Raw genomic sequence first — 24,860 nt, forward strand, 5'->3', positions numbered from 1 at the left:
GTGCCTACTTGCTTGTTGCGCACAAGTAGGCCATAAATGGCCTACTAGTGCGCAAGCAGAGCGCGCAAGTACTGGTGACGTATATGTCGATCAGTGTCGGGTGGATTAAAGGAAAGGCCTCTATGTATATGTATATGTAATTTGTAAATTGATTAGCAGTATACTGTAGTTACTTTGCGTATGCGTATGTATCGTAGCATCGTAGCAGCATATGACGTCAGGGTATAACTGGTACAACTAGCTCTCAATGATGACGTAATAAAGATGTGGATTAAAGGACCCAATGCCAGGGTGTAATTGGTTTTCGATGGTGACGTAATGACGATATGTTTTAGTGTCGGGAGGATTAAAGGTAATGCCCCTATGTGTACATGTATGTAATCTGACACCACTGCCATATCAAGCACAAGTAGTCATTACGTCATACGCTGGCACGGCGCATACACAAACGGCGACATACACATCGAAGCACTGGACGAAAAACTAGTCAACCAGTGACCACTTATCTTATCCGATCAACTCTGCACCGCAGGATCCCTCTGGTCATCTCACACGTGAGCCGAATGTGATGTGATGATGTCATTTGATGTCACAGTGTGACATCACATACAGCAAAGGAATACATCACTTGATATAATCTTGCATGATTATTCCAAAGTATATACGGTCAGAGTCTTCTCCTGACGAGTGTATTTATCGCACTAAGTACCCGAACCCGGGCAAGGCGCAGGAACCTGGGAACCATGCTGTCCCGCCTCTTCAGACAGCATGGCCTGCTGGTGGCATCCAACCCATGGGAGGTCATTGTGGGCATCATTGCCCTCACCGTCTATTTCTTGTCCACAAATGGCCTGGCAGCTAACAACCGAGTGTGTAGCTCAAAGGAGTATCCCACGCTTCAGGAGAATGTCCTGAGTAGTGACATCATCCTTCTAACTGTCACATGCTGTATGTCAATTGTCTACATGTATTTTCAGTTCAAGAACCTTAGACACCTGGGCTCAAAATATATTCTGCGTATTGCCGGGCTCTTCACCATATTTTCCAGCTTCATTTTCAGTACAGTGGTCATTTTCTTCTTTGGGAAAGAGTTGTGTGGCCTCAATGAAGCAGCACTACCATTCTTCCTTATTGACCTGTCCAAAGCCTGTACATTGGCCAAGTTTGCCCTCAGTTCAAACTCTCAGGAGGAGGTAAGGGAGAACATATCTCAGGGCATGGCCATCCTAGGTCCCACCTTCACACTAGATGCAATCGTAGAGTGCCTGGTCATTGGAGTGGGCACCATGTCAGGTGTTCCCCAGCTAGAGATCATGTGCTATTTTGGCTTCATGTCTGTTGTAGCCAATTACTTTGTCTTCATGACATGTTTCCCTGCCTGCGTCTCACTGGTCCTGGAGTTGTCCAGGGAAAGCCACGACGGCCATCCTATATGGCATGTGAGCCACTTTGCCCATGTGCTAGCTGATGAGAACAACAAGCCAAATCCTGTCTCCCAAAGGGTTAAAATGATCATGTCTCTGGGCTTGGTCTTGGTCCATTCCCTCACACGACGAGCTGCTGGGCACACAGGCCAGAATCATATAGTCAACGGATTGAACTCCAGTAGTCCCATGTGGCCTCTGCAGGTGACTACCATGGGACTGGCCCTGCTACTGGCCGTGAAGTACATCTTCTTTGAGCAGGCAGAGGTAGACATCGCGACATATAAGCCGGATGCTGCTATAGATACTCCAGAGCGGCGGGGGGTGGATAAGAGGAGAGAAATGCTGTCGTCCAACTTACCCGACCCTTCTGCCATAGCTCATCTACCTTATAAGGAATATGATTATTCTAAAGTGATGGGCACTTGCTCTGAGAATGTCATTGGATACATGCCTGTTCCGGTAGGAGTTGCCGGCCCTCTTCTATTGAATGGAAAGCGGTTCCACATTCCTATGGTGACCACAGAAGGCTGCCTGGTGGCCAGCACCAACAGAGGTTGCAGGGCTATTGCTTTGAGTGGTGGTTGCAGAGGCATGATTCTATCTGATGGCCTGACTAGCGGTGCTGTTGCACGGCTGCCTTCAGCGTGCAAGGCTGCGGAGGTCAAAGCCTGGCTGGACTCCATAGACGGATTCAATATTATCAAACAAGCGTTTGACCAGACTAGCAGGTTTGCCTGTCTAGAGACGCTACGGATAGACTTAGCTGGGAGGACTCTGTATATTCACTTCCAGTCCCAGACAGGAGATGCTATGGGCATGAACATGCTCTCAAAGGGAACCGAGAAGGCTGTGAGCAGACTTAAGGAGGATTATCCAGAGATGGAGGTGTTATCAGTCAGTGGGAACTACTGTACTGATAAGAAGTCTGCTGCCATGAACTGGATTCTGGGCCGTGGAAAGTCTGCTGTCTGTGAGGCCACTATACCTGCCACGGTGGTCAAAGAGGTCTTGAAGAGCAGTACAGCTGCCCTGGTAGAGCTGAACATCAATAAAAACCTGGTTGGCTCAGCCATGGCTGGTGCGATTGGTGGCTTTAATGCTCAAGCTGCCAACATTGTTGCTGCTATCTACATAGCCTGTGGACAGGATCCTGCACAGATTGTGGGCAGCTCCAACTGTATAACTCTGATGGAAGCTGCTGGTCTCGAGGGAGAGGATCTGTACATCAGCTGTACCATGCCATCTATAGAACTTGGAACTGTGGGCGGTGGCACTAATCTGCCAGCCCAACAAGCCTGTCTGCAGATGCTTGACGTGCAGGGTCCCAGCCCAACTCAGCCGGGCGAAAATGCCCGTCAGCTGGCCAATGTGGTTTGCGCTGCTGTCCTGGCAGGAGAACTCTCACTCATGGCTGATTTTGTGGCAGAGTCGTCCATGTTTCTTAATAGTCCAGTCATCAGCTCCCCTCCTACAATGAGACACGGAGGGACAAAAGAAGACTGTTGCAGAAGAGAGTTGCAATCCCCCAAATCACTGAAGAGTGCTGCCAGTTCCTCAACACCAAACCCCTCCCTTCTCACTGACTCTAAATCATCCAAGTTGGACATGGTCTCCAAACACAAGGAGGTGATTAAGCCCCTGGCAAGCTCAGTGGAAATGACTTGTCCCCGTGATTCAACTGAAATGGATTCTTCTGGTGAGACCCCCTCTTCTCAGCGTATTATAACCTCAGAGCCTCGACAGCTGGACAAATGTTTGGCCATACTCGTGGATCCCCAGATGGGTGCCAGTTTCCTTACCAATGCAGAAGTGGTGAACCTGGTGAAGTCACGCAAAATCCTGAACTACAATCTGGAAGCTGTGATGGATACTCCAGAGCGGGGGGTGAATATTAGGAGAGAAATGCTTTCATCTAACTTGACCAACCCTTCTGCCTTAGCTCATCTACCTCATAAGGACTATGATTACGCTAAGGTGATGGGCACTTGCTGTGAAAACGTCATTGGATACATGCCTGTTCCGGTAGGAGTTGCTGGTCCTCTTCTTTTGGATGAGAAGCGGTTCCACATTCCTATGGCGACCACAGAAGGCTGCCTGGTGGCCAGCACCAACAGAGGTTGCAGGGCTATTGCTTTGAGTGGTGGTTGCAGAAGCGTGGTTCTATCTGGCGGCATGACTAGGGGTCCCGTCGTACGGCTGCCTTCAGCAAGCCGGGCTGCAGAGGTCAAAGCCTGGCTGGACTCCATAGACGGATTCAATATGATCAAACAAGCCTTTGACCAGACTAGCAGGTTTGCCCGCCTAGAGAAGCTATTTATACGCTTAGCTGGGAAGAACCTGTATATTCGTTTCCAGTCCCAGACAGGAGATGCTATGGGCATGAACATGCTCTCAAAGGGAACCGAGAAGGCTGTGAGCAGACTTAAGGAGCATTATCCAGAGATGGAGGTGTCATCAGTCAGTGGGAACTACTGTACCGATAAGAAGCCTGCTGCCATGAACTGGATTCTGGGCCGTGGAAAGTCTGCTGTCTGTGAGGCCACTATACCTGCCACGGTGGTCAAAGAGGTCTTGAAGAGCAGTACAGCTGCCCTGGTAGAGCTGAACATCAATAAAAACCTGGTTGGCTCAGCCATGGCTGGTGCGATTGGTGGCTTTAATGCTCAAGCTGCCAACATTGTTGCTGCTATCTACATAGCCTGTGGACAGGACCCTGCACAGACTGTGGGCAGCTCCAACTGTATAACTCTGATGGAAGCTGCTGGTCTCGAGGGAGAGGATCTGTACATCAGCTGTACCATGCCATCTATAGAACTTGGAACTGTGGGCGGTGGCACTAATCTGCCAGCCCAACAAGCCTGTTTGCAGATGCTTGACGTGCAGGGCCCCAGCCCAACTCAGCCGGGCGAGAATGCCCGTCAGCTGGCCAGTGTGGTTTGTGCTGCTGTCCTGGCAGGAGAACTCTCACTCATGGCTGCCCTTGCTGCTGGCCACCTAGTCCAGAGCCATTTGACACATAACAGATCTAAAGTGAACAACAAACACCCTTCTCATAATCAAGAGAGTAGAGACAGAAACGATGATGGTCCAGCAGCATGAGCACTCCTGAATACAATGGTGAAACCTGGAAGTCACACACACACACACTAACTGTATGATGATTTTGGGTGTGACAGTACAGTATAGTGATAGTACAGTACAGTACCGTACACTGTAGAGGGACACACATGGCAACTCTCAACCATTTCGGATGCAGGGTGGCTCGCCAGAACCGGGCCGGCACCCTGGGCACGTTCCTGTGGGTCTGGAACTTCCGGGGACCCCCTGGGGACCCCCACACAGAGTTGGACCACTCACTTCACACGGCAGGTGTGATTTTTTTTATTATCAGGCAACATTTTGTACAATTACTCCAAATTACTACAACTAGGCTATTTTACAGCTTTAGTAATTTGCAGATTTTGATTATTAATTTATGCTTTTCGAGTATACTATTAAAAATAAAAATCACACCTGTGTGAACTGAGTGGTGTAAGGTCTTATATAGCCTTCATATTTCACCAAAACCAGAGCAGAAATCCCACCACGGGACTCAGCCAATCAATGAATACAGTTGCAACCACTATATTAATGCCAAGTATTTCATACAGCTTAAGTTAAAAACATTCTGAACTATTTACAGTATTTCCTTTGAACTCAAACTAATAACAAACACTGCAACATGAAATAAACAAAAAATGTGTACCATAGGAACACATGCAAACAATGCACATTATGTCAAGACATGCTTTTCTCCAATAGCCTACATATCTTATTTATTTTAGCCACTTATTATGCCATACATAGGCCTACTGTATATAGCTCACAACATGTTGTGATGTGATCTGTTGCACGCTTGCTGACCAGTTTTGAAAATGTTCTATAATGACATGCCCAGAATTGGTATACCAGGTTTAAAGTGGTTAACAAGAAGGAAAGGTGGGTGAGACAGATTGAATGTTGTGGGACCAATATTGATGACCTTGTTATTATATTACAAAAAGAAGAGGGTGCCATGTTGAGTCCAGGAATGGCCTTTATTGTGTCCCAAAAGCAAGTCCCTCTCCTATCCAGTTCTAACACTTTCACTTAAAGGGATAGTTCAGATTTTTTGAACTTAAGTTGTATGAAATACTTGCCATTAATATAGTGGTTGCAACTGTATTCATTGATTGCCCGAGTCCTGTGGTGGGAGTTCTGCTCTAGTTTTGGTGAAATATCAAGTAGTTCCGGTCATTTTGTGAGGGGCACTGGGGGCCACGCAGTAAAAGTAAATTAATCCACAAAACTAACGTCATTTGTATTGTTGACCTATTTCTAAAATATTAGTGCAACTTCCGTTCTTTTTTTACCCCTCTATCACACAGAACGATGTTTTTTGTGTCCATATCACTACGCCCAAAAAATAGTTCCATGTGATAGAGGGGTCAAAGTTGAACGAAAGTCGCGCTAATATTTTAGAAATAGGTCAACAATACAAATTACGTTCGTTTTGTGGATTCATTTACTTTTACTGCGTGGCCCCAGTGCCCCCCACAAAATGACCGGAACTACTTAATATTGACCAAAACCAGAGCAGAACTCCCACCATGGGACTCGGGCAATCAATTAATACAGTTGCAACCACTATATTAATGGCAAGTATTTCATACAACAAGTTCAAAAAATCTGAACTATCCCTTTAACATACAACAAGTGGAGAATGAGAAATGATATTCTTCATGTAGGCTGACTGAGAACAGGATTATTGACCATATGATACAAAGTGAAACCAATCAATTGGGTGGCCTCTTCATTAAGTGTAATGCTACTCATGTGGTGTCATCACATGATTAGTACTGTTAACTCAGTAGAAGGACTTGATCATCACATGATTAGTACTGTTAACTCAGTAGAAGGACTTGATCATCACATGATTAGTACTGTTAACTCAGTAGAAGGACTTGATCATCACATGATTAGTACTGTTAACTCAGTAGAAGGACTTGATCATCACATGATTAGTACTGTTAACTCAGTAGAAGGACTTGATCATCACATGATTAGTACTGTTAACTCAGTAGAAGGACTTGATCATCACATGATTAGTACTGTTAACTCACTATAAGGACATGATTAGTACTGTTAACTCAGTATAAGGACTTGCAGGATTTGGGGAGGAACAGAAATCACACCCGTGTGAAGTGAGTGATGGAGGCTCTTATTATCATACATCATCTCTTTTGACTTCAATGTTCACACAAACACTCAAAACTGGCCGTTCATTGCCAATGGCATTCCATGTTTGTTTGCACAAACACTCAAAACTTGCCATTCATTGTCAATGGCATTCCATGTTTGTGTATTTTGTTAGGACAATGTTTGTGTTTACACCAACCCTCAAAGCTGGACATAGGAGGGGCTAGCACCCCTCAATAAATGGTCCATCCCTACATTAATCATCCAGTAGTAGACGTACACTCCCTAAGAATGGACCAGACAGCTGCAGTTGCTACAGAACAGCGACGCTGTGGCTCAAGTCCTTACTAAGTTACTACTAATACCAAGAAAGTCCAGTTCTCAGACCTTTACACTAACTCCCTGTTGGGTTATTAAAGGACCACTTCACCACTTTTCAACTTCTCTTCCTATAATTGGTCCTAACTAATGTTCATGATAAAATACCACCATTTTTTCCTACTCAGTCTGTGTCTCATAGGAGGGCTGTGGGCAGTTCAGAAACCCGTCCACCAGTGACATCATCGATGGTGAATCCAAGCTAATAGAAACGGCAGGCTTTCTTTTCCTGAAAAGTTGCAATGCAAAAGTTGAAGCCATCGTTCTCACGATAATAATAATCTAAATATATTTTAAAACAAATCTTGTTTAAAAAGAAATCTGCCTAATGATGACGTCACTGGTGGACGGGTGTCCGAACTGCCCAAAGCCCTCCTATGAGACAGACTGAGTAGGAAAAAATGGTGTTTTATCATGAACATTAGTGAGGAGCAATTTTATGAAGAGATGTTGAAAAGTGGTGAAGTGGTCCTTTAAGTATTGAATATTTTAGGGCCAAAATAAATGTCTGATCTTCTGCTACGCTAGAACATCCAGACTTCTCAGGTCATCTCTTTCTGTCCCCAGAATGAAAACTAAATGTGGATAAGCAAGCAGTTTTTATGCACCACATTAGGCGCGATTCATACTCCTATTTTAGAGCAGAATAAAAGTCGGTTCGGCTTTGTAGAGCCTACAATGTGATGTCATTTGAGGTTCGGGGGGGGGGGGGGGGGGGGGGGGGGGTACCGTCCTAAAGTCGGCTCTTCGGTGCTACTGAAAATTTCTGACGAGCCGAAATCATTTCGGCACTACAGCGCCGAAACAGCGGTAAAATAGGAGTATGAATCGGCCCTTTTAAACTGTCAACTATCAAAGGTGAAGACTTTTGTATGCCACCGCCTTTCTGAGGTTTTAATTCATTTCGTGTGGTGCATTGTAACTTTATTTGTACACTTGTATCTGTTGTAGTTTCTTTAAATAAATAGTAAAACCTTTCTTCTGCATTTTGTATTAACCATTAAGCCCCATTTTATCACACACAAATTAGCTATCACATGCCCAAAATAGTGAGGCCAGGTTACAGGTGGTTAATAAGTTAGTAAGGAATTTAAATGTTTGAATAATGCAATATAAACTCATCAATCTTGCTGAGGTGTTCCAACTATACATTTTAAAAAATAAAAAAAGAACGCTGACAAAATACATTTGTGCAAAACTATTTTATTTACAAAACAAAATGGCACAAAGTGACAGCAGGGCGGCCATGTACATGCACAGCTGAAAGAGATGTAGTGCTAGTTAGTATTGCATTATGGACCAGGCCAGGAAACGTCATATCTGCCAAGCAGAAGAGTGTGAAGTTTATAGGATGTTTTCTGCTCTACATTATGCGAAACAGAACTATTTTTTTTATTCCTAGCACCAGATGGCATTCTCTGGTCAAGTTTCAAATTGAAATGCACACCCATGTGGTGTGCAGTCTCTACAGACAGCTCCGCTCTGCCCTTTTTCCTTCTACCACTGTGCATTCCTAACAAGAGAGGACGTGTGCCCTGTCTGAGGAGAGGACGTGTGCCCTGTCTGAGGAGAGGACGTGTGCCCTGTCTGAGGAGAGGACGTGTGCCCTGTCTGAGGAGAGGACGTGTGCCCTGTCTGAGGAGAGGACGTGTGCCCTGTCTGAGGAGAGGACGTGTGCCCAGTCTGAGGAGAGGACGTGTGCCCAGTCTGAGGAGAGGACGTGTGCCCTGTCTGAGGAGAGCGCAGTGTCGTCATGAGAGGCTGAACTGCAGACCTGCAGGCAGGCAATAATGCAAATGTTCAGTTCAGCATCTGGTGAAGACACCATCCTCTCCACACAGCTTAGAACAGGGGTTCTCAAAGTGGGGTTCAGGGACCCCTCTGGGTTTCCGGTCTGAAACTCTTGTGTACAAATGGAACCAGGTCCATTTGTACACGAGGGTCCTTTAAAGTAAACGCTTGAGAACCACTGACTTATAAATGCACACATGTCCAGTTTCAATATACAGTATATCTACTGTGGAATGTGGATATTCATTGTGTGTTCAGTGCACCTACGTACAGTGGGATGAGTCCGTTTTGGGGGTGGAAGAAGGTGCCTGTGGGAGCCCTGCGTCACACATGCAGTATCAGATCCATACAACACTCTGGCCTTTCACTGCGTGGTCCGTCTCTTTGACCGCTTCCCCTACCTCCCTCAGGTGCTTTTGAAACATGTACACATCTACAAGACTGAGCGCTCTGATCTCAGCCAGAAATTGGGGAGGGGGGAGGGGAGGGGGTTATTTTATAATCAGTCAATCACTCAAGCACATTAACAGCATAATTTAGATAAGGACATACAGTGAATGATACAATTCTAATGTAAAACTTTCTCTCTTTTTTTTCAAATCTAAAAGGCTGATGCCTGCCTCAGTGGCAAAAGAAAAAACAGGATATTATGTACACTTTGGACTCCAAACGGTGATGGTGATGTGGCCCCATATGCAGGGCGTGGTGAGATGCAGACAAAACCCTCAATTTCATCTCATGGGAATGGAACCATCAGCAGTTGTTACGTCACCATCCTCCATCAGTGGAGTCACACACACAGATGTTCTGTCTCTTAGTGTATCATACATAGAAGTAGAAAAGAACAAACAATAAAATAGAACCAATAGATTGATGGGGGGGCGGCTATGACAGCAGAGCAGTGGGGGAGGGGGGGGGGGGATTGGCAGGGACAAATTGCAGGAACAAAAGCAAGGAAAGGAGAAAAACAAAAGTAATGAGAGGCAGTTGGGACACATCAGGGGGATATGGAAGTGTATCAGCTAGCAGCCAGGTTCGCTGGCTAGTAGATGAGGGTTCATTTTCAACAGAATTCAGGCTAGTGGGGACAAGGGAGGGGCAGAGGACAGGAATAGTGTGTTAGGTAGGGAGGGGGTGTTTAGGAAGAGGGTTGAGAGAAGCCATCAGCCAGCCAGTTTGCTGGCCACCAAGGAAGGTTTCCTCTGAGGCAGGTCCTGCGGAGTGGGGATGTGATCCCCTGTGATCTCTGATTTCTCCTTCTCTGGCGCTGCCGTCGGTAGCTGCTTGTTCTTGATCTTGGCCTTGGCCATGTTGTAGTCTCCCGAGTCAAAGTACTTTTGCTGTAGGAAGACAAAAGTAGTGCCATTATTATGTGTGCTTTGTTTAACCACATAAGCTCATTTCAAAAAAAGAAAATGGCAGATCTACAAGATCTCAATGTACTATGGTGTGCAATGCGTTTTGAGCTTGTAAATCTGGTATTAAATCAAAAAAAAATTATGAGATTTATTATAATGTTCACATATATTTTCCAAAACAGGACACCAGGTTTAAAGTGGTTAAGAAATCACCTTTTGTCCATTTCAAAATCATTAACTTCCACAATGATACAACCACAGGGACCACATTGCATTCAAAGCGTGTTGGTGTTTTCAAATGTCAGCGGACAGCACCATTTTGTGTAGAAACACCGAAGTTGCAGTCTCAAAGGAAACAAACCCTAATCTGGTCCCAGTCATTTGGAAACAAGGAAATTGCCTTTTCTCCGTATTTTACAGCGTAGGTCTTGCCCAGCGATACAGTGGGGCAGGAACTTGCTCCTCCAAGCATGGCTCAAAAACAAAGCCACTGCCATGCATAGTACAGGCAGCATACTTCAACACGCAGGGGTTGACACCAAGGTCTCAGAGGCACTTGCCTGTCAGGCAAGTAGGTCATGTTTTACTTCCCCAAAGGTCATGTCCATTTGCACGAAAAGTAAATAGTTAATTATAAAAATGGTAAAATTTCAAAAATAAATATGCCAAATACCTACAGGTACGTAGCTATGAATATGACTATGGGTTCACACTTATTTTTATATTTTTAAGTGTAGCAACAGTGAAAACAGAACTTTATAGTGCACTTATTTTACATTCCACAGACCAGAAGACAGAGTGCTGTCTGGCCACGTTCAGGTGTTTAGACAGATATCTCGTGTTGTTGGTTGCGTCCCCTCTCAAACGAGCACTTGCCCGGTCGGGCACCTGAAAGCAAACTCCACCTGCCTGAAAGTTTTATTGGGCAACCCTTAGTGTCAATGCCTGAACACGTAGTCATTATTTTGAGTTTGTGTCAGTATATATTGTAATTATTTTGAGTTTGTGTCAAAGATACAAACAGTGTAGTCCATTGTAAACTTTGTGCGGGTAACAACCACAATCTAATTTGTTGAAGAATCAGTAACGCCAGGTTTGAGAGGCTTCAATGTGCTTAGTAGTACTGCCGTTTAATTGATTTTGACTGCTCCAGTAAGGATAAGTAAAATGTAATACAATAATATATTATTACAGCTATAAATACTATATCACTACATTTAAAAGTGTAATAAAGCATTACCCTTCCTGATCAACAACACTGCTGATATGATTTAAAAGTAACATTGTACAGCATAAGATACTAAAGCATTTTTAAGGTTTGCCAAGAGTGTACAGGCCAGGGCTTGATGAGTTAGAGTTGATGCAGACACAAATGGTCTGTCTGCAGACAGAGCAGACAAGCAGGTCTAAGGACAGGAGATACAGCTACACATTTGATAGTCAATAGCTACAACTGCTAAGTAGGGCTGGGCGATATGACGATATATATCGTATAGACGATAGAAAATGTCAATCGTGAAAAATGTTCTCTATCGTTTATATCGTTGTGTCGCAAAACAAGCGTTACGGCAGTATTTTACGTCACAGCGCCCAGCCACGCTGTGCTGTTTTTTCATAACAAACATGAAGGGAGATGATGGCTGACAAGATTCAGAGCGGAGTAACACTAAAGTAACTGGCCATTCACTTTTATAAATGCAGGTTTCATGTTGGGTCAAATTGATAAACTGCGTGAGCCACGCATGTTTTACACAGTTGCACAATTGAGCTTGTCCGTCGGTTGCAAACTTCTTCTACGTCTTTCCTCTTACCTGTCTTGTTTTATTGTTCCAAATAAATTATTCCATTTGAAAAGTCCTTAATTCAGCAACAGCTTCCAACAACAACAACAACACAAGACGCTAACTTAAGTTGTGATCATCCAAAAAAAAAAGAAGAAAAACATCCACTCCCATACGCACAGCTGGGCATGGAGAGTTAACGACACGGTCGCGTTGTCTCTCACTCTATCGCCTGTAGTCAATTAAACATCGTTAAGCTTCCCAACGTCTTTAACAAACTACACTACAACTACAACAGAACCTATACAGAGCTTAAAATGAACTGAAACAACTGTGGCAGTGAGTGACATGAGGTATTTATTTTTTCCTTAAGACAATTGAATGCAGACACAGGCCTGTACTTCTGTGTCTGAATGGGAAAGTCTTATTTCTTTATTTTTGCTTTTGAATTGTCATAATAATAATAATAATAATAATAATAACTATTATTATTATTATTATTTTATTTTGTATTATTTTTGTACTTGCTTTAGGCCTGTCTGTGCATGGGCAGGGCATCAGTATTATATTCATATAATTAGACTGGATATTGTGATTTTACATATTGTAATTGGCATAAGTTTGATATTGGCATAAGTGTTCTTTTCCCGTTTTCTTTTAGTGGTGCAACCACTATGACAGCTATTTGTGTCCCTGTGTCCCTGTATCCGAGCACGGAAATAGCATAATTATTGTCACCACCAAGTGTCACTGTTGTGCAGCCTAACACACAGACAGATGCCAGGGAGGAGAGCTTGTACAGTACAGTACAGTACAGTACAGTACAGTACAGTACAGTACAGTACAGTACAGTACAGTACAGTACAGTACAGTATATTGCTTGCTCTGGGTGGATCTTTGTTGGTTGTAAAGTGTCTTGAGACAACTTGTTGTGATTTGACACTTTAATAAAATTGAATTGAAAATTTGAATTGAGTACAGTACAGTACAGTACAGTACAGTACAAGTACAGTACAGTAAAGTACTTAGCCTGAACAAAAATCTATTTTTTAGATTAAAAAAATCGGTATCGTAAAAAATATGCTATATCGTGAGTATATCGTTATCGTGATAAAAACAATTCTATATCGTGATATGAGATTTTGTCATATCGCCCAGCCCTACTGCTAAGTTGCAAAAAACAGAAAAGGCTTGCACACTGAGCCTCTGTAGTGTGCAAGCCTCTTCTATGCTGGCCTCTCGCAACTGGCTCTAGCTTTGGTAAGCCTCGAGTTTAGAGCAAAACCTTTCTACATTATTTGTTTCAAAGGGTTTGACTTGACACATTTCTTTGAGTTGTACAGTTACAATAAGCCCAGAGATCAACTGCTCGCGACATTACCTGCACGGTACCTAATTTGTATTTCTGAAATGCACTGGGTCTTAGGGCTGGGCGATTAATCGAAATCAGATGTTTTGGTTTGGAAGATGATTTTTGAAGGGAAGACCTCCGCACAATCGACTTACTAATAACAACAGGTGCGTCGGCGACAAAGCTGCAGATACGTAGAGGGAGGGAGACCCGCACACTGTCACTTGCTGGGCTGGTTCAAGAGCTTTTTATTTAATGTCCAAAATGCTTGGTTTGGAAGATGATACATTGGATACTAAAGGCATGTAGCCTTCAGTAGTCTATTAAGCACCTTGCATAAGGTTGCTAACAACAGTCAATTACAAGAGAGACAACCCATTGGTTAGGCAACACAAAATTGATACAGGATAGGTGGGCACTATCTGGGCACCTTGACGTTTGGCTATTTTGTCCAAAATGTTAAAAAAAAAAGAAAATATTTGAAAAATTGTCTTAAGTAATGTAAATGTGCATGGTACATTAGACTTTGATCCCTCAACTTATTGATTATGCCACAAATAGATATACACTGGGTTTTGTAGCAATTATATTAAAAATGTATGGTATATTTCTCCAGCCCAAATACTACTGTACAGTAAATGGCCATTGATTATTATTCACACTGTCGGCTGTTAACTGTGCAGAGGAGCTCACCTCTCGCCTGCATTTTCTGTAGCTCCGCCTCCGTCGATCTACAAGACCACAACGCGACATACTAAATCCAACACGGGTTGTGCTTATAACCACGCCCCCGGGCAAGTTAAGTTTACAGAGGTTAAAGTTAGGTATAGTTTTTACTGAGGTTAAGGTTAGGTATATTTTTACTGAGGTCAGGATTAGGCTGTCAATCACAGCGACTGGCCAATCACAGCGCGTCCTTGCACAACCCGTGTAGGCTTTGGTATGACGCGACCACAACGCGTCGCGGATGCAATGCACTGTGGGCTTGTAGGTCAGTTCTGTTCCCTGTTGCGTTGTGAAGCGAGAAACGGCAGCAGAGCAGCTACAGAACCCAGACATACAGCAGTGTTGTACACTACAGTCATGTACAATGGGGCACAGGCGAGAGCTAGCCGCATACTTGACCTGAGATAAGATTCTAAAAATGTCTTCTACATCCTGACAGTTTTCTGAAAAAGCTATGTTTCTATGTCAGTTGTACTTCGATTTTTCAAAAATAGCAGACCTACAAGCTCACGCTATGAGCTTGTAGATCTGCTATTTTTCAATAGCTAAAGCATAACATAATGCTAACACCAACAGGGGTTCCCGCCCAAAATGGGTTAAAACGTCATGTTCACCTGCGTCATGCACGCACACAAAAAACATAAGGGAAAATGAGGAGCACAGCTTTGATCCTGTTGTGCCAGTCTGAGCCCATACATTCTAGTAATGTGTGTGCATTCAATGGGTGGATTCATACTACATTCTAGTAATGTGTGTGCATTCAATGGGTGGATTCATACTACATTCTAGTAATGCGTGTGCATTCAATGGGTAGATTCATACTACATTCTAGTAATGCGTGTGCATTCAATGGGTGGATTCATACTACATTCTAGTAATAATGTGTGTGCATTCATACTACATTCTAGTAATAATGTGTGTGCATTCAATGGGTGGATTCATACTACATTCTAGTAATGCGTGTGCATTCAATGGGTGGATTCATACTACAGTTTAGTAATGTGTGTGCATTCAATGGGTGGATTCATACTACAGTTTAGTAATGTGTGTGCATTCAATGGGTGGATTCATACTACAGTCTAGTAATGCGTGTGCATTCAATGGGTGGATTCATACTACAGTCTAGTAATGTGTGTGCATTCAATGGGTGGATTCATACTACATTCTAGTAATGCGTGTGCATTCAATGGGTGGATTCATACTACAGTTTAGTAATGTGTGTGCATTCAATGGGTGGATTCATACTACAGTTTAGTAATGTGTGTGCATTCAATGGGTGGATTCATACTACAGTCTAGTAATGCGTGTGCATTCAATGGGTGGATTCATACTACAGTCTAGTAATGTGTGTGCATTCAATGGGTGGATTCATACTACAGTCTAGTAATGCGTGTGCATTCAATGGGTGGATTCATACTACAGTCTAGTAATGCGTGTGCATTCAATGGGTGGATTCATACTACAGTCTAGTAATGTGTGTGCATTCAATGGGTGGATTCATACTACATTCTAGTAATGTGTGTGCATTCAATGGGTGGATTCATACTACATTCTAGTAATGTGTGTGCATTCAATGGGTGGATTCATACTACATTCTAGTAATGTGTGTGCATTCAATGGGTGGATTCATACTACAGTCTAGTAATGTGTGTGCATTTAATGGGTGGATTCATACTACAGTCTAGTAATGTGTGTGCATTCAATGGGTGGATTCATACTACATTCTAGTAATGTGTGTGCATTTAATGGGTGGATTCATACTACAGTCTAGTAATGTGTGTGCATTCAATGGGTGGATTCATACTACATTCTAGTAATGTGTGTGCATTCAATGGGTGGATTCATACTACAGTCTAGTAATGCGTGTGCATTCAATGGGTGGATTCATACTACAGTTTAGTAATGTGTGTGCATTCAATGGGTGGATTCATACTAGTCTAGTAATGTGTGTGCATTCAATGGGTGGATTCATACTAGTCTAGTAATGTGTGTGCATTCAATGGGTGGATTCATACTAGTCTAGTAATGCGTGTGCATTCAATGGGTGGATTCATACTACATTCATACTACATCGGGTGGTTGCTCAGGGAAGGTCTGCTCACTGAATGAAGCTCAGCCTTGATTGCACTCAGTGACTCAGGTGTGCTAATGAGGCCATAGCCTGGCTAATAAGCCAGACCGAATCAGCAGTTGGCAAAAAAAAATTGCCTGCCGGTGGATTACGGTCTGGAGAGGCTCAATTGTACGCCCATTTCCTACACCAGAGAACTGGTGTGGCCAATCGGGACACGGTATGCAATATGGGCGGGCTTTGGTACAGTGACGTTCAATGCTTGAGACTTTTGACTGACAGTAGCTCTGACCAATTGCGTCAAAGAGAAAATGTTTGAACCCGCCCCCCGGGAAACAAGATCCATACACAGCATCTCCAGACTCAAATACCACACGACAGTGTGATTTGAGTCTGGCTTATTAGCCAGGCTAATGAGGCCATCCTCATTAGCACACCTGAGTCCATCCTCACACATGAGGCCATCCTCATTGTGCAGCAAGGGCTTTTGTACACTAATCACAAAGCCAAGCTATGCTGCTATAAATATGGATACACATACACGGCCCGTGTGGCCAAGATCTCCACACATTTTTACTCATCTACTCAATCCTCATGCAGATCGGCTACTTTGATTTGTCCTAATGTTGGTCATTCGTAGACCAGGGCAGGCTGAGTGGCTGCTTGAGCCCTGAGCAGCACGCATGCAACCAGGAGTGGACGTGCACACACGGGCGCTCGCTCGTTATTAATCAAGCGGTGGACGGAGCCGCAGAGAAAATTATTATGAGGATCGGATTGGCACTTTTTGTTGCCCCCTTCAGATCACTTGACTAGCATAGCAAGCCTGCTGCGTTGTGACGGTCATGTCATTCACACTTGATTGTACTGCGAGTCTGGTATGACGACCACAACATGTGAATTTAAAGGTGTAGGGAAACGGAAATGGTGGGCATTTTATTTTGAAGTTTCAGACGGTTTCAGCTTGAAACACCGCTCTGAAGTTTCTGAACCAATCAGAGCGTCACATCCCTTCATAGCTACCGTCCCCCTTCAGGGGACGGTAGCTATGCTATAGGCAGGCCGCATGTAGTGTGTTTGTTTACAAGTCAGATAGTCTGACTTGTAAACTGTGTTGGACAATGTTGGACGGATGCGCAAATATGGGGAATTAAACGGGTGAGCTTCATTTGTATTGGCTTTTATCGATGTGGGCCTCTACACGTCATCACATAAAAATACACAAAAAAAAAAAGTTTACCCATTTTTTTGGCATCCATTGTTAGGTATGCGCATATGATGACCACGGATGTGGTCTAAAAGTGTGAAAAACCCATTTTTAATACTGATACTGTTGAATTGGAAGCAAGCACAGGTTCCGACTCACACTACACTTGTTATGCACTATTTGCAATTGGAAAAGATAAAGTTTGAATTGAGAGGGAGTGAAGATAGATTTTACCAGACATGGCAACCCTTCATTGACTATTTCAATAGGTGCACGCTAACCCCTCCTACACAATAGATAACATAATCAAAAATTGGAAATAAAAAAAAATAAAAAAGGAACTGAGTGTTTTTTCTTATTTTTTTTCTCTCATTTAAAAAGAAAAATGTCTGTAATTCAGTTGATTTACAACAACGTATTGGGAAAATTTGAGAGCAAGAGTGTCCTGTTGTCTTTATTTTGTTTGTCTGTTCACATTTGTCACTGTTCAACTGTTTTTTGTTTTTTCTTGTTCATCACATTTATGTACCTTTTTTATTATGTATTGTATTTGGAACATTTACACTACCTGTCGCTATTATTTTTTTCATTTATGTCACTTAATTACTCATTATCTGTCAATGATATTCTGAAGTTATGTCATAATACAAAATGCCTAATAAAAACAGTATTACAAAAAAAAGAATGAACATCCTCACCCCCTTTTGAAGGCGTTTACGGAGCAGATCAGAGCCCCCGGGTTTATGTCCCAAATTCGGATACTTGCACTTCAGTTTAGCCTCCTCTGCCTTCTCCGGACTGATCACCTTGTCCTCTTCCTAAAAGAAACACAGCAGGTACATTAACGTTCTGTTACACTCTCGCATGTCCTCCTCAGCTCAGACACAATGGGACCAGAGTTGCCAAGTACGCTTAATTCCAGGGACTTTTGGCTTGAAAAGGCTACGAGAGCTTTTATTGAGAAATCGGTTTTGGGGAAAAGGAAGTTGCCGCCTGTTGTTCCTGCCTGTCGACTACAAAACAACACTACAACATGACGTAACGATATCATCCGCTCCCGACAGTATCATATACCCTAAATTAAATGGTGCCCAGGCTACCCTGCCCCCCAGTCGCGTTTTTTTGGGCTTGTTTTAAAAATGTGTTGGGTTGTTTTGAAAACCAAAACAAGCCAACATTTCTTTGATGCATATACTATAAATACCCATAGGTTTGGGCGAGTGTGAATCACATTGAGTGACAGAATAGGTCTGGTTGGCTAAAGTACAGTATGTGAAATAGTATAATAAATGACCAAAATATTCATTATTATAGACATACAGAGTATTTGTAATGATAAATGCATCGAATCTTTTTATTGGGATTATATGGCCACATTATTGGGCTTGTTTTGGCTTGTTTTTCGAAGGGAGATTTGCCTCATTTGTCTCGCAAGAGTTAGCTTCTTTTTGGAGTTGGGTTGGCTTATTTCTCTGACAGTTGGCAACACTGAATGGGACAGAAGAACACATGCTCAGCACATTGCTTGTCAATGTCTGCAGAGACCAGTGAAAGTGACAGGACAAGTGGACCTTTATGGGTCTATGGAGTGTAGAAATGGAACCATTTGGGTTCATTTTTTTTACACTTCATTAACAATAAGGATTTTACAGAGTAGATTGGATTCCTAGAGATTAAAAAGGTATGAAATGGTGGTTCTTGGCCCTGATGCATATCACACTGGGCGTCCTTCCTTAAAAATAAAAATAAAGGTTGAGAATCACTGATTTAGCAGACGATAAAGTGCAAGATCAAAGAAACCGACTGGAAAAAGTCCAGCAATGCCAGCAACTGTCGTTTTTTATTGATTAGCTACAGTGGACGCATGGCTTGATGATATAGAGATCGTCCCATCGATTGACATCTACATCGATCGACATCCAACTCCAAGTATCCACAGTTGGCATTAGAACAGCAAATACCGCTGCTTTGCTGCATGCGGCTGTGCTAACACAAGCTAATCCTCAACGACGGATCAAGATTCATTAGCAGTCTTGGCAGACGGTCGGCAGCGTTTACTGTGCATAACAGTCAGTCAGTCACACCGCCTCGGGTGACGACATATGCACCAAAGTTATGCATAATGGTACTTAAATAAAAACTGACATTTAGTTGACGGTGACACATAAAAGACAGCTAGCTGGTTTGAAGTTAGCTTCACGTTTAAGCCATTGGGTTTTGGGTTTTACGCAGACAGTTATAGCTGGCTGCCTGGCTAGTTAGTTAGTTGTGCTACTGCACGATAGCTAGCTGATAGTTACAGCTAGCTGACGTTAAAACTATATGCATTCCGTCGACACTAGCCGTGTGAAAACGAGGTCCAACCAGTATTTTAGTCGGTTAGCATTCTGTGGCTGTTGTTAACACGGTTACAGTTTACAACAGGTCGCTGCTGTTATCAATGTGTTCTGTGTACGCTAGCTTTAGCCGTTAGCTTCAAATGTCAACAATGACAGAAGGCCAAAAGGAGGAACTTGAAGCTATAACGGCTTCGCTTTAATAAAAAACAAATTAAACGAATGGATTTGGGGGAAAAAAGAAACTATGTCGTTTTCAACTTCAAACTGTTTATTCTTCCTCTGTTCTTCTCTGCAAACAACGCCATACATTAATTTATTCAAATCAATGAGTTGTATTCGTTCATTATCACCCGCCGCGCTCTTTGCCTTGCTAATATTTATAGAAGTGTATTATTTGTACGTCTCTAGATGTTCTGATGAATTGAAAAAATTGTGTAAACAAGTGTAAATGCTTTATCATGGTTCGTCCACAAAGTAACAGTTGTTATTGACCTGTGCTTTCGTTTGAAATGTACCCATTCTGCATACTGTGAATTTTTGGGGAAAAAGATTCAGTCAATCACGGTGTCGCGCACCTAAAATAGCAGATCTACAAGCTCACAACGCGTGGCGGTGCGACGCGTTGTGAGCTTGTAGATCTGCTATTTTTTCGGGGGACAGACACGCTTCTACATGTTGGTGTGTTGCGGTGCTCAGGTGCTGTGAGTGTGGACTCACGGTGCTCTCGGTGCTGGTGGTGTCCTCCTCCGCAGTCTTGGTTTCCTCCATAATGTCCTCCTCCGACATTTGTTTGTTTGTTCAACTAATATAACTTAATAATAAAGTGTCTGTCTTGTCTGTGTCTTCTGGCGAAGAGAAGAGACAAGCAGGCAGCTATAGTTTAATCAAACAAATGTCCCCTAATGTCTTCTTGTCCCCATGCGACGCTCAAACACACACTCAACTCAGTCCGTCCGTCGCAGCCAACGGCTTCACTCCCGCACTTAATACGGACACGCGCACGCCGTGCCCGCTTTTCTGCAGTCACTCGTAGTCACAACGCATAACGGTTCTCTATTTTCATTTTATTCATTTAAAATGTATTTATTTATTTTTATTCATATTTTCGTTACTCATTTTAGAGCTCATGTGCGTTCAAAAACGTCAACAATAATTTATATAGCAGCCAGTAATATTTGTAACTGACGCCTACGTGCTCGTGCCCGTTCCCCTGAATTCGTAAGGTGCATTTTTTTGCCTTGATTTATATTTATGTGAAGCTACAGCCTAACCTGACTCCGCCAGATGGGGCAGCAGAGAGTACACTGGGTTCCCCCCTCCTGCTCCCATCTGGGAACTCTCAGGCAGACTTGATGCCCGGCCACAAAACGGCCTGGCCAATCAGCAGCAGCTAGAGGCGGAATAGCTGCTGCTGATTGGCCAGGCCGTTTTGTGGCCGGGCATCAAGTCTGCCTGAGAGTTCCCAGATGAGCAGGAGGGGGGAACCCAGTGTACTCTCTGCTGCCCCATCTGGCGGAGTCAGGTTAGCTACAGCCTGCCTCACACTACAATCACAATCTATTCAATAGAATAGATTCTAAAGATGTGTGAGCTGTAGGGCTCTAATATATTTCCGTATTACCGTAGGTCGCTAATTGCTATGAAAACCTGCAAAACCTGTCAGTCAGTCCATCACACCTTGTGACACGCTCCATATATGGCAAATACAGAATTAATTCCATATGTTGAACTGACCTCATCTTACCTCATCTGACCTCATCAAACCCTGTACACTCAAGACACTGCCCCCGCTGCCACCCATAGATCTCCATATATGGAGCTGACCTGTTCTGACATTCCATATGTTGATCTGACCTCATGATTGATTGATTGAGGTATTTATTAACAGTTTGCAGAATGGGTACATGTCACGTGAAAGCACAACTCTATACAAAGACTGTAGGGCCGATTCATACTCCTATTTTACCGCTGTTTCGGCGCTGTAGTGCCGAAATGATTTCGGCTCGTCAGAAATCTTCAGTAGCACCGAAGAGCCGACTTTAGTACGCTAGCCGTCCGTAGGTTCCCTTTGAGAGTGGTTTTGAAGGAGTCAAGGGATTCACATGTCTGACTGTTGGTAGGGCGTTCCACATTTTGGTGGCATAAAGCTTTATTTATATAGCACCTCTTAGAACAAGTCACAAATATATATATATACTTACAGTATATCAACTATCAAGCGTATTGGAATTGGAAAGGGCACATTTTATTATTATGATTATAATTATTATTATTATTTTCAAAAACAGGACAAAAGGTACCCTATGGTCCCTGCACGACACGTGTGGTGAACCCGTGAAACCACTATTATTTTCTGAAATCTTCTGTAAAACCTTTAGATATTCTCTTTGTCACTCTACGGTATACCTAATGTATTTTATGTTTATTAACAGTATTTTTACATTGTGGTTAAAAATCTGATTGGTCCCAGACTCCCAGTGATCCCTCATAACGCTTTAATATAATTTGTGACAAAACACTATGGCTAATATTCCTGCCAGCCATGTCTTCACATTGGAATCCAATTTGACATGATACCCCCCCCCCCCCCCCTCCCCCTCCCATGCAAATTCAGATTGATGTCCATGTTGCAATGCCAGCTTGTGAAAGATTTGGATCCAGAACGAATAAGAAGAGAGGAAGGTCTGCCAAAAACATTTCCACAGGATTTAACTGCATACACAGACTTCTCTCTCTCTCTCTCTCTCTCTCTCTCTCTCTCTCTTTTATATCATTTTCATCATAGCCTGGATGATAACTGGAGTTGTGTTTTGGCAATACGTTTGGCCTCGTGTTGGATGCATAACTGTAGTGTCCCCTCAATCCCTGACCCCTACAGTCATCTACCAAAGACTACCATTGACCCCTGACCCCTACAGTCATCTACCAAAGACTACCATTGACCCCTGACCCCTACAGTCATCTACCAAAGACTACCATTGACCCCTGACCCCTACAGTCATCTACCAAAGACTACCATTGACCCCTGACCCCTACAGTCATCTACCAAAGACTACCATTGACCCCTGACCCCTACAGTCATCTACCAAAGACTACCATTGACCCCTGACCCCTACAGTCATCTACCAAAGACTACCATTGACCCCTGACCCCTACAGTCATCTACCAAAGACTACCATTGACCCCTGACCCCTACAGTCATCTACCAAAGACTACCATTGACCCCTGACCCCTACAGTCATCTACCAAAGACTACCATTGACCCCTGACCCCTACAGTCATCTACCAAAGACTACCATTGACCCCTACCATTGACCCCTACAGTCATCTACCAAAGACTACCATTGACAACATAAGCTGAGCAGCAATTCTGTAGACCAGAGGTTTTCAACCAGTGGTCTGGGGACCACCAGTGGTCCTTGAGGAGGTTCCAGGTGGTCCCCAGCTAAATGATGAAGTTGCAAACCAAATGGACCCTTATAGGTTTTTAACTCTTGAGAGCGTAAAATGCAACCAATTGGACCCGTATGGGTCCATTTGGTCTCCATTTTGATCTGCATTACTTCTTTTACAAGAAGTATACACAATTAGAGGATGTAGAAGAATTGTTATTTTGATAAACGTGGAATTGTAGAAAAACGACAACAAAATATTCTTTAGTTTTGGGTCTGAGAGGCTAAATGTCATTAGATGGTGGTCCGTGGCTCAAAAGCTGAATAAATAATGGGCCTTGAAATGAAACTGGTTGAAAACCACTGCTGTAGACAGACAACTGAATTCAGAACAGAACTCGAGTCCAATTCCCTCAGAAGACACCGGATAGGGTATAGGCTTAGCATACATACAGTATGTTCTGTTGTGACAGTGATGTTTGGTTCCACTTGATTTTATTCACACACAGAGACATAAGAAACATTTAAAATACAGTCAATACATTTTGTGTTTTATAAAGTGGATGGTGCAGGTGAGGAAAGAAACCCATCTAGGATGTATGTGTTAATACCACACCACAATGAAACAAGTTAAACTAATAAACAAATAGACAAACATATAGAGTAAATAATCCATGAATTTAAATGAACTAATCAATAAAAAACGACAAAAACTCTAAAATCATACATAATTAGGCTACACTTTCTTCTGGATACTAGGCTATTAAGGCCTTTTTTAAAGACAGGTAGACAGGTGTAAATGTCTGCCAGGCCAGGTGTAGGTACTAGGTAGGCATTCCATATAGTTGTACACCAATATTTGATTGAATAGCTACTGTTCACTATGCTGCAGTGGTTCCAGACCCAATAGATATTTTGGTGTCTCCCTGTGACCCAAATATCCAAAGATATTGTTGCTATTCGGGCAGAATCTCCATGTTGCAACTGTTTGTGTTCACCCTACTTGATCATACTACACTACAGCGTCACACAAAAGTATGAAAAGTAGCAGATCTACAAGTTTGAGCTTGGAAGTTAACAGACGCATTGCGTTGTACAAACTTGTACATTTAGCTATTTTGTTTGTTCATGTTTGAAAATGTATGGAACTTTTTTTCACCTGAAATTTCTGAAATTCTTTTGAAAGTTTTTTTCTTGAAGTATTTTTTTCCCCTTTCTTTTTAAATAATAAAAACAAATATAGGAAACTTAAAACAAATTGGATAGCCTATTTATTTATTAAAATGAGTCCATGAGTCATGACATGACCCATAAATGTATCCTAAATTACCCATTGTTTGGGGAAACACTGCTCTACTATGGGAAGATTAGAAAGGGATATGTAGGCTACTTTGATTATCATTGGATAATAATGTAGTAATTGTTACAGGAATCTATTTCAACCACATGATTCCCATATACTTGACTGGGGCTTGGTCTCCCTTTTCGTTGACACCATGTTAATGCCTGTGCTGTCACGTGAGGGTTAGGGGGTTAGGGTTAGGGGGTTAGGGTTAGGGGGTTAGGGTTAACCCTAACCCTCACGTGACAGCACAGGCATTAACATGGTGTCAACGATAGAACTGGCTGACAGCGTCTACCAGAATCTCCTGGTAGGCCAGTAGGGACCTACTGGGCCCAGACGAATGGGTGACAATTCATGACAACTTGACAATTCAATGGATTGATAAGGTGGGGATCGGCTGACCACACCAAGTATCTTCACAGAAAATTGCAGATCTACAAGCTCACAGCGGGTTGCAATGAAACCTGGTGTGAGCTT

At 43.0% G+C, this 24,860-nt stretch overlaps 2 protein-coding genes across 2 annotated transcripts; one reads left to right on the forward strand and one right to left on the reverse strand.

Moving 5' to 3' along the window:
- Window positions 1-743: 743 nt before the first annotated feature.
- On the forward strand, window positions 744-4,526 carry LOC306920590 (3-hydroxy-3-methylglutaryl-coenzyme A reductase-like; the record flags this gene model as incomplete). Its single annotated transcript, XM_079497402.1, has 2 exons — window positions 744-1,691; window positions 2,850-4,526. The coding sequence occupies 2 exons, from the start codon at window positions 744-746 to the stop codon at window positions 4,524-4,526; spliced, it is 2,625 nt and encodes an 874-aa protein (XP_079353528.1).
- Window positions 4,527-8,207: 3,681 nt separating this feature from the next.
- Window positions 8,208-20,637, reverse strand: arpp19a (cAMP-regulated phosphoprotein 19a). The gene is made up of 3 exons (XM_079497586.1): window positions 20,364-20,637; window positions 18,006-18,125; window positions 8,208-10,153 (listed from the first exon to the last, which is right to left on the reverse strand). The coding sequence occupies exons 1-3, from the start codon at window positions 20,430-20,432 to the stop codon at window positions 9,977-9,979; spliced, it is 366 nt and encodes a 121-aa protein (XP_079353712.1). The 5' UTR covers window positions 20,433-20,637; the 3' UTR covers window positions 8,208-9,976.
- Window positions 20,638-24,860: the final 4,223 nt, after the last annotated feature.

The sequence above is a fragment of the Electrona antarctica genome, assembly GCF_951216825.1.
Source record: "Electrona antarctica genome assembly, chromosome: 3".
Classification (NCBI taxonomy): Eukaryota; Metazoa; Chordata; class Actinopteri; order Myctophiformes; family Myctophidae; genus Electrona; species Electrona antarctica.

Coding starts and splice junctions, on each gene's coding strand:
- arpp19a (XM_079497586.1), bottom strand. CDS start 20,432: ATGTCGGAGGAGGACATTATGGAGGAAACCAAGACTGCGGAGGAGGAC. Junction 18,126..20,363: donor CCACCAGCACCGAGAGCACC/GTGAGTCCACAC, acceptor TGTTTCTTTTAG/GAAGAGGACAAGGTGATCAG. Junction 10,154..18,005: donor GTAAACGCCTTCAAAAGGGG/GTGAGGATGTTC, acceptor GTCTTCCTACAG/CAAAAGTACTTTGACTCGGG.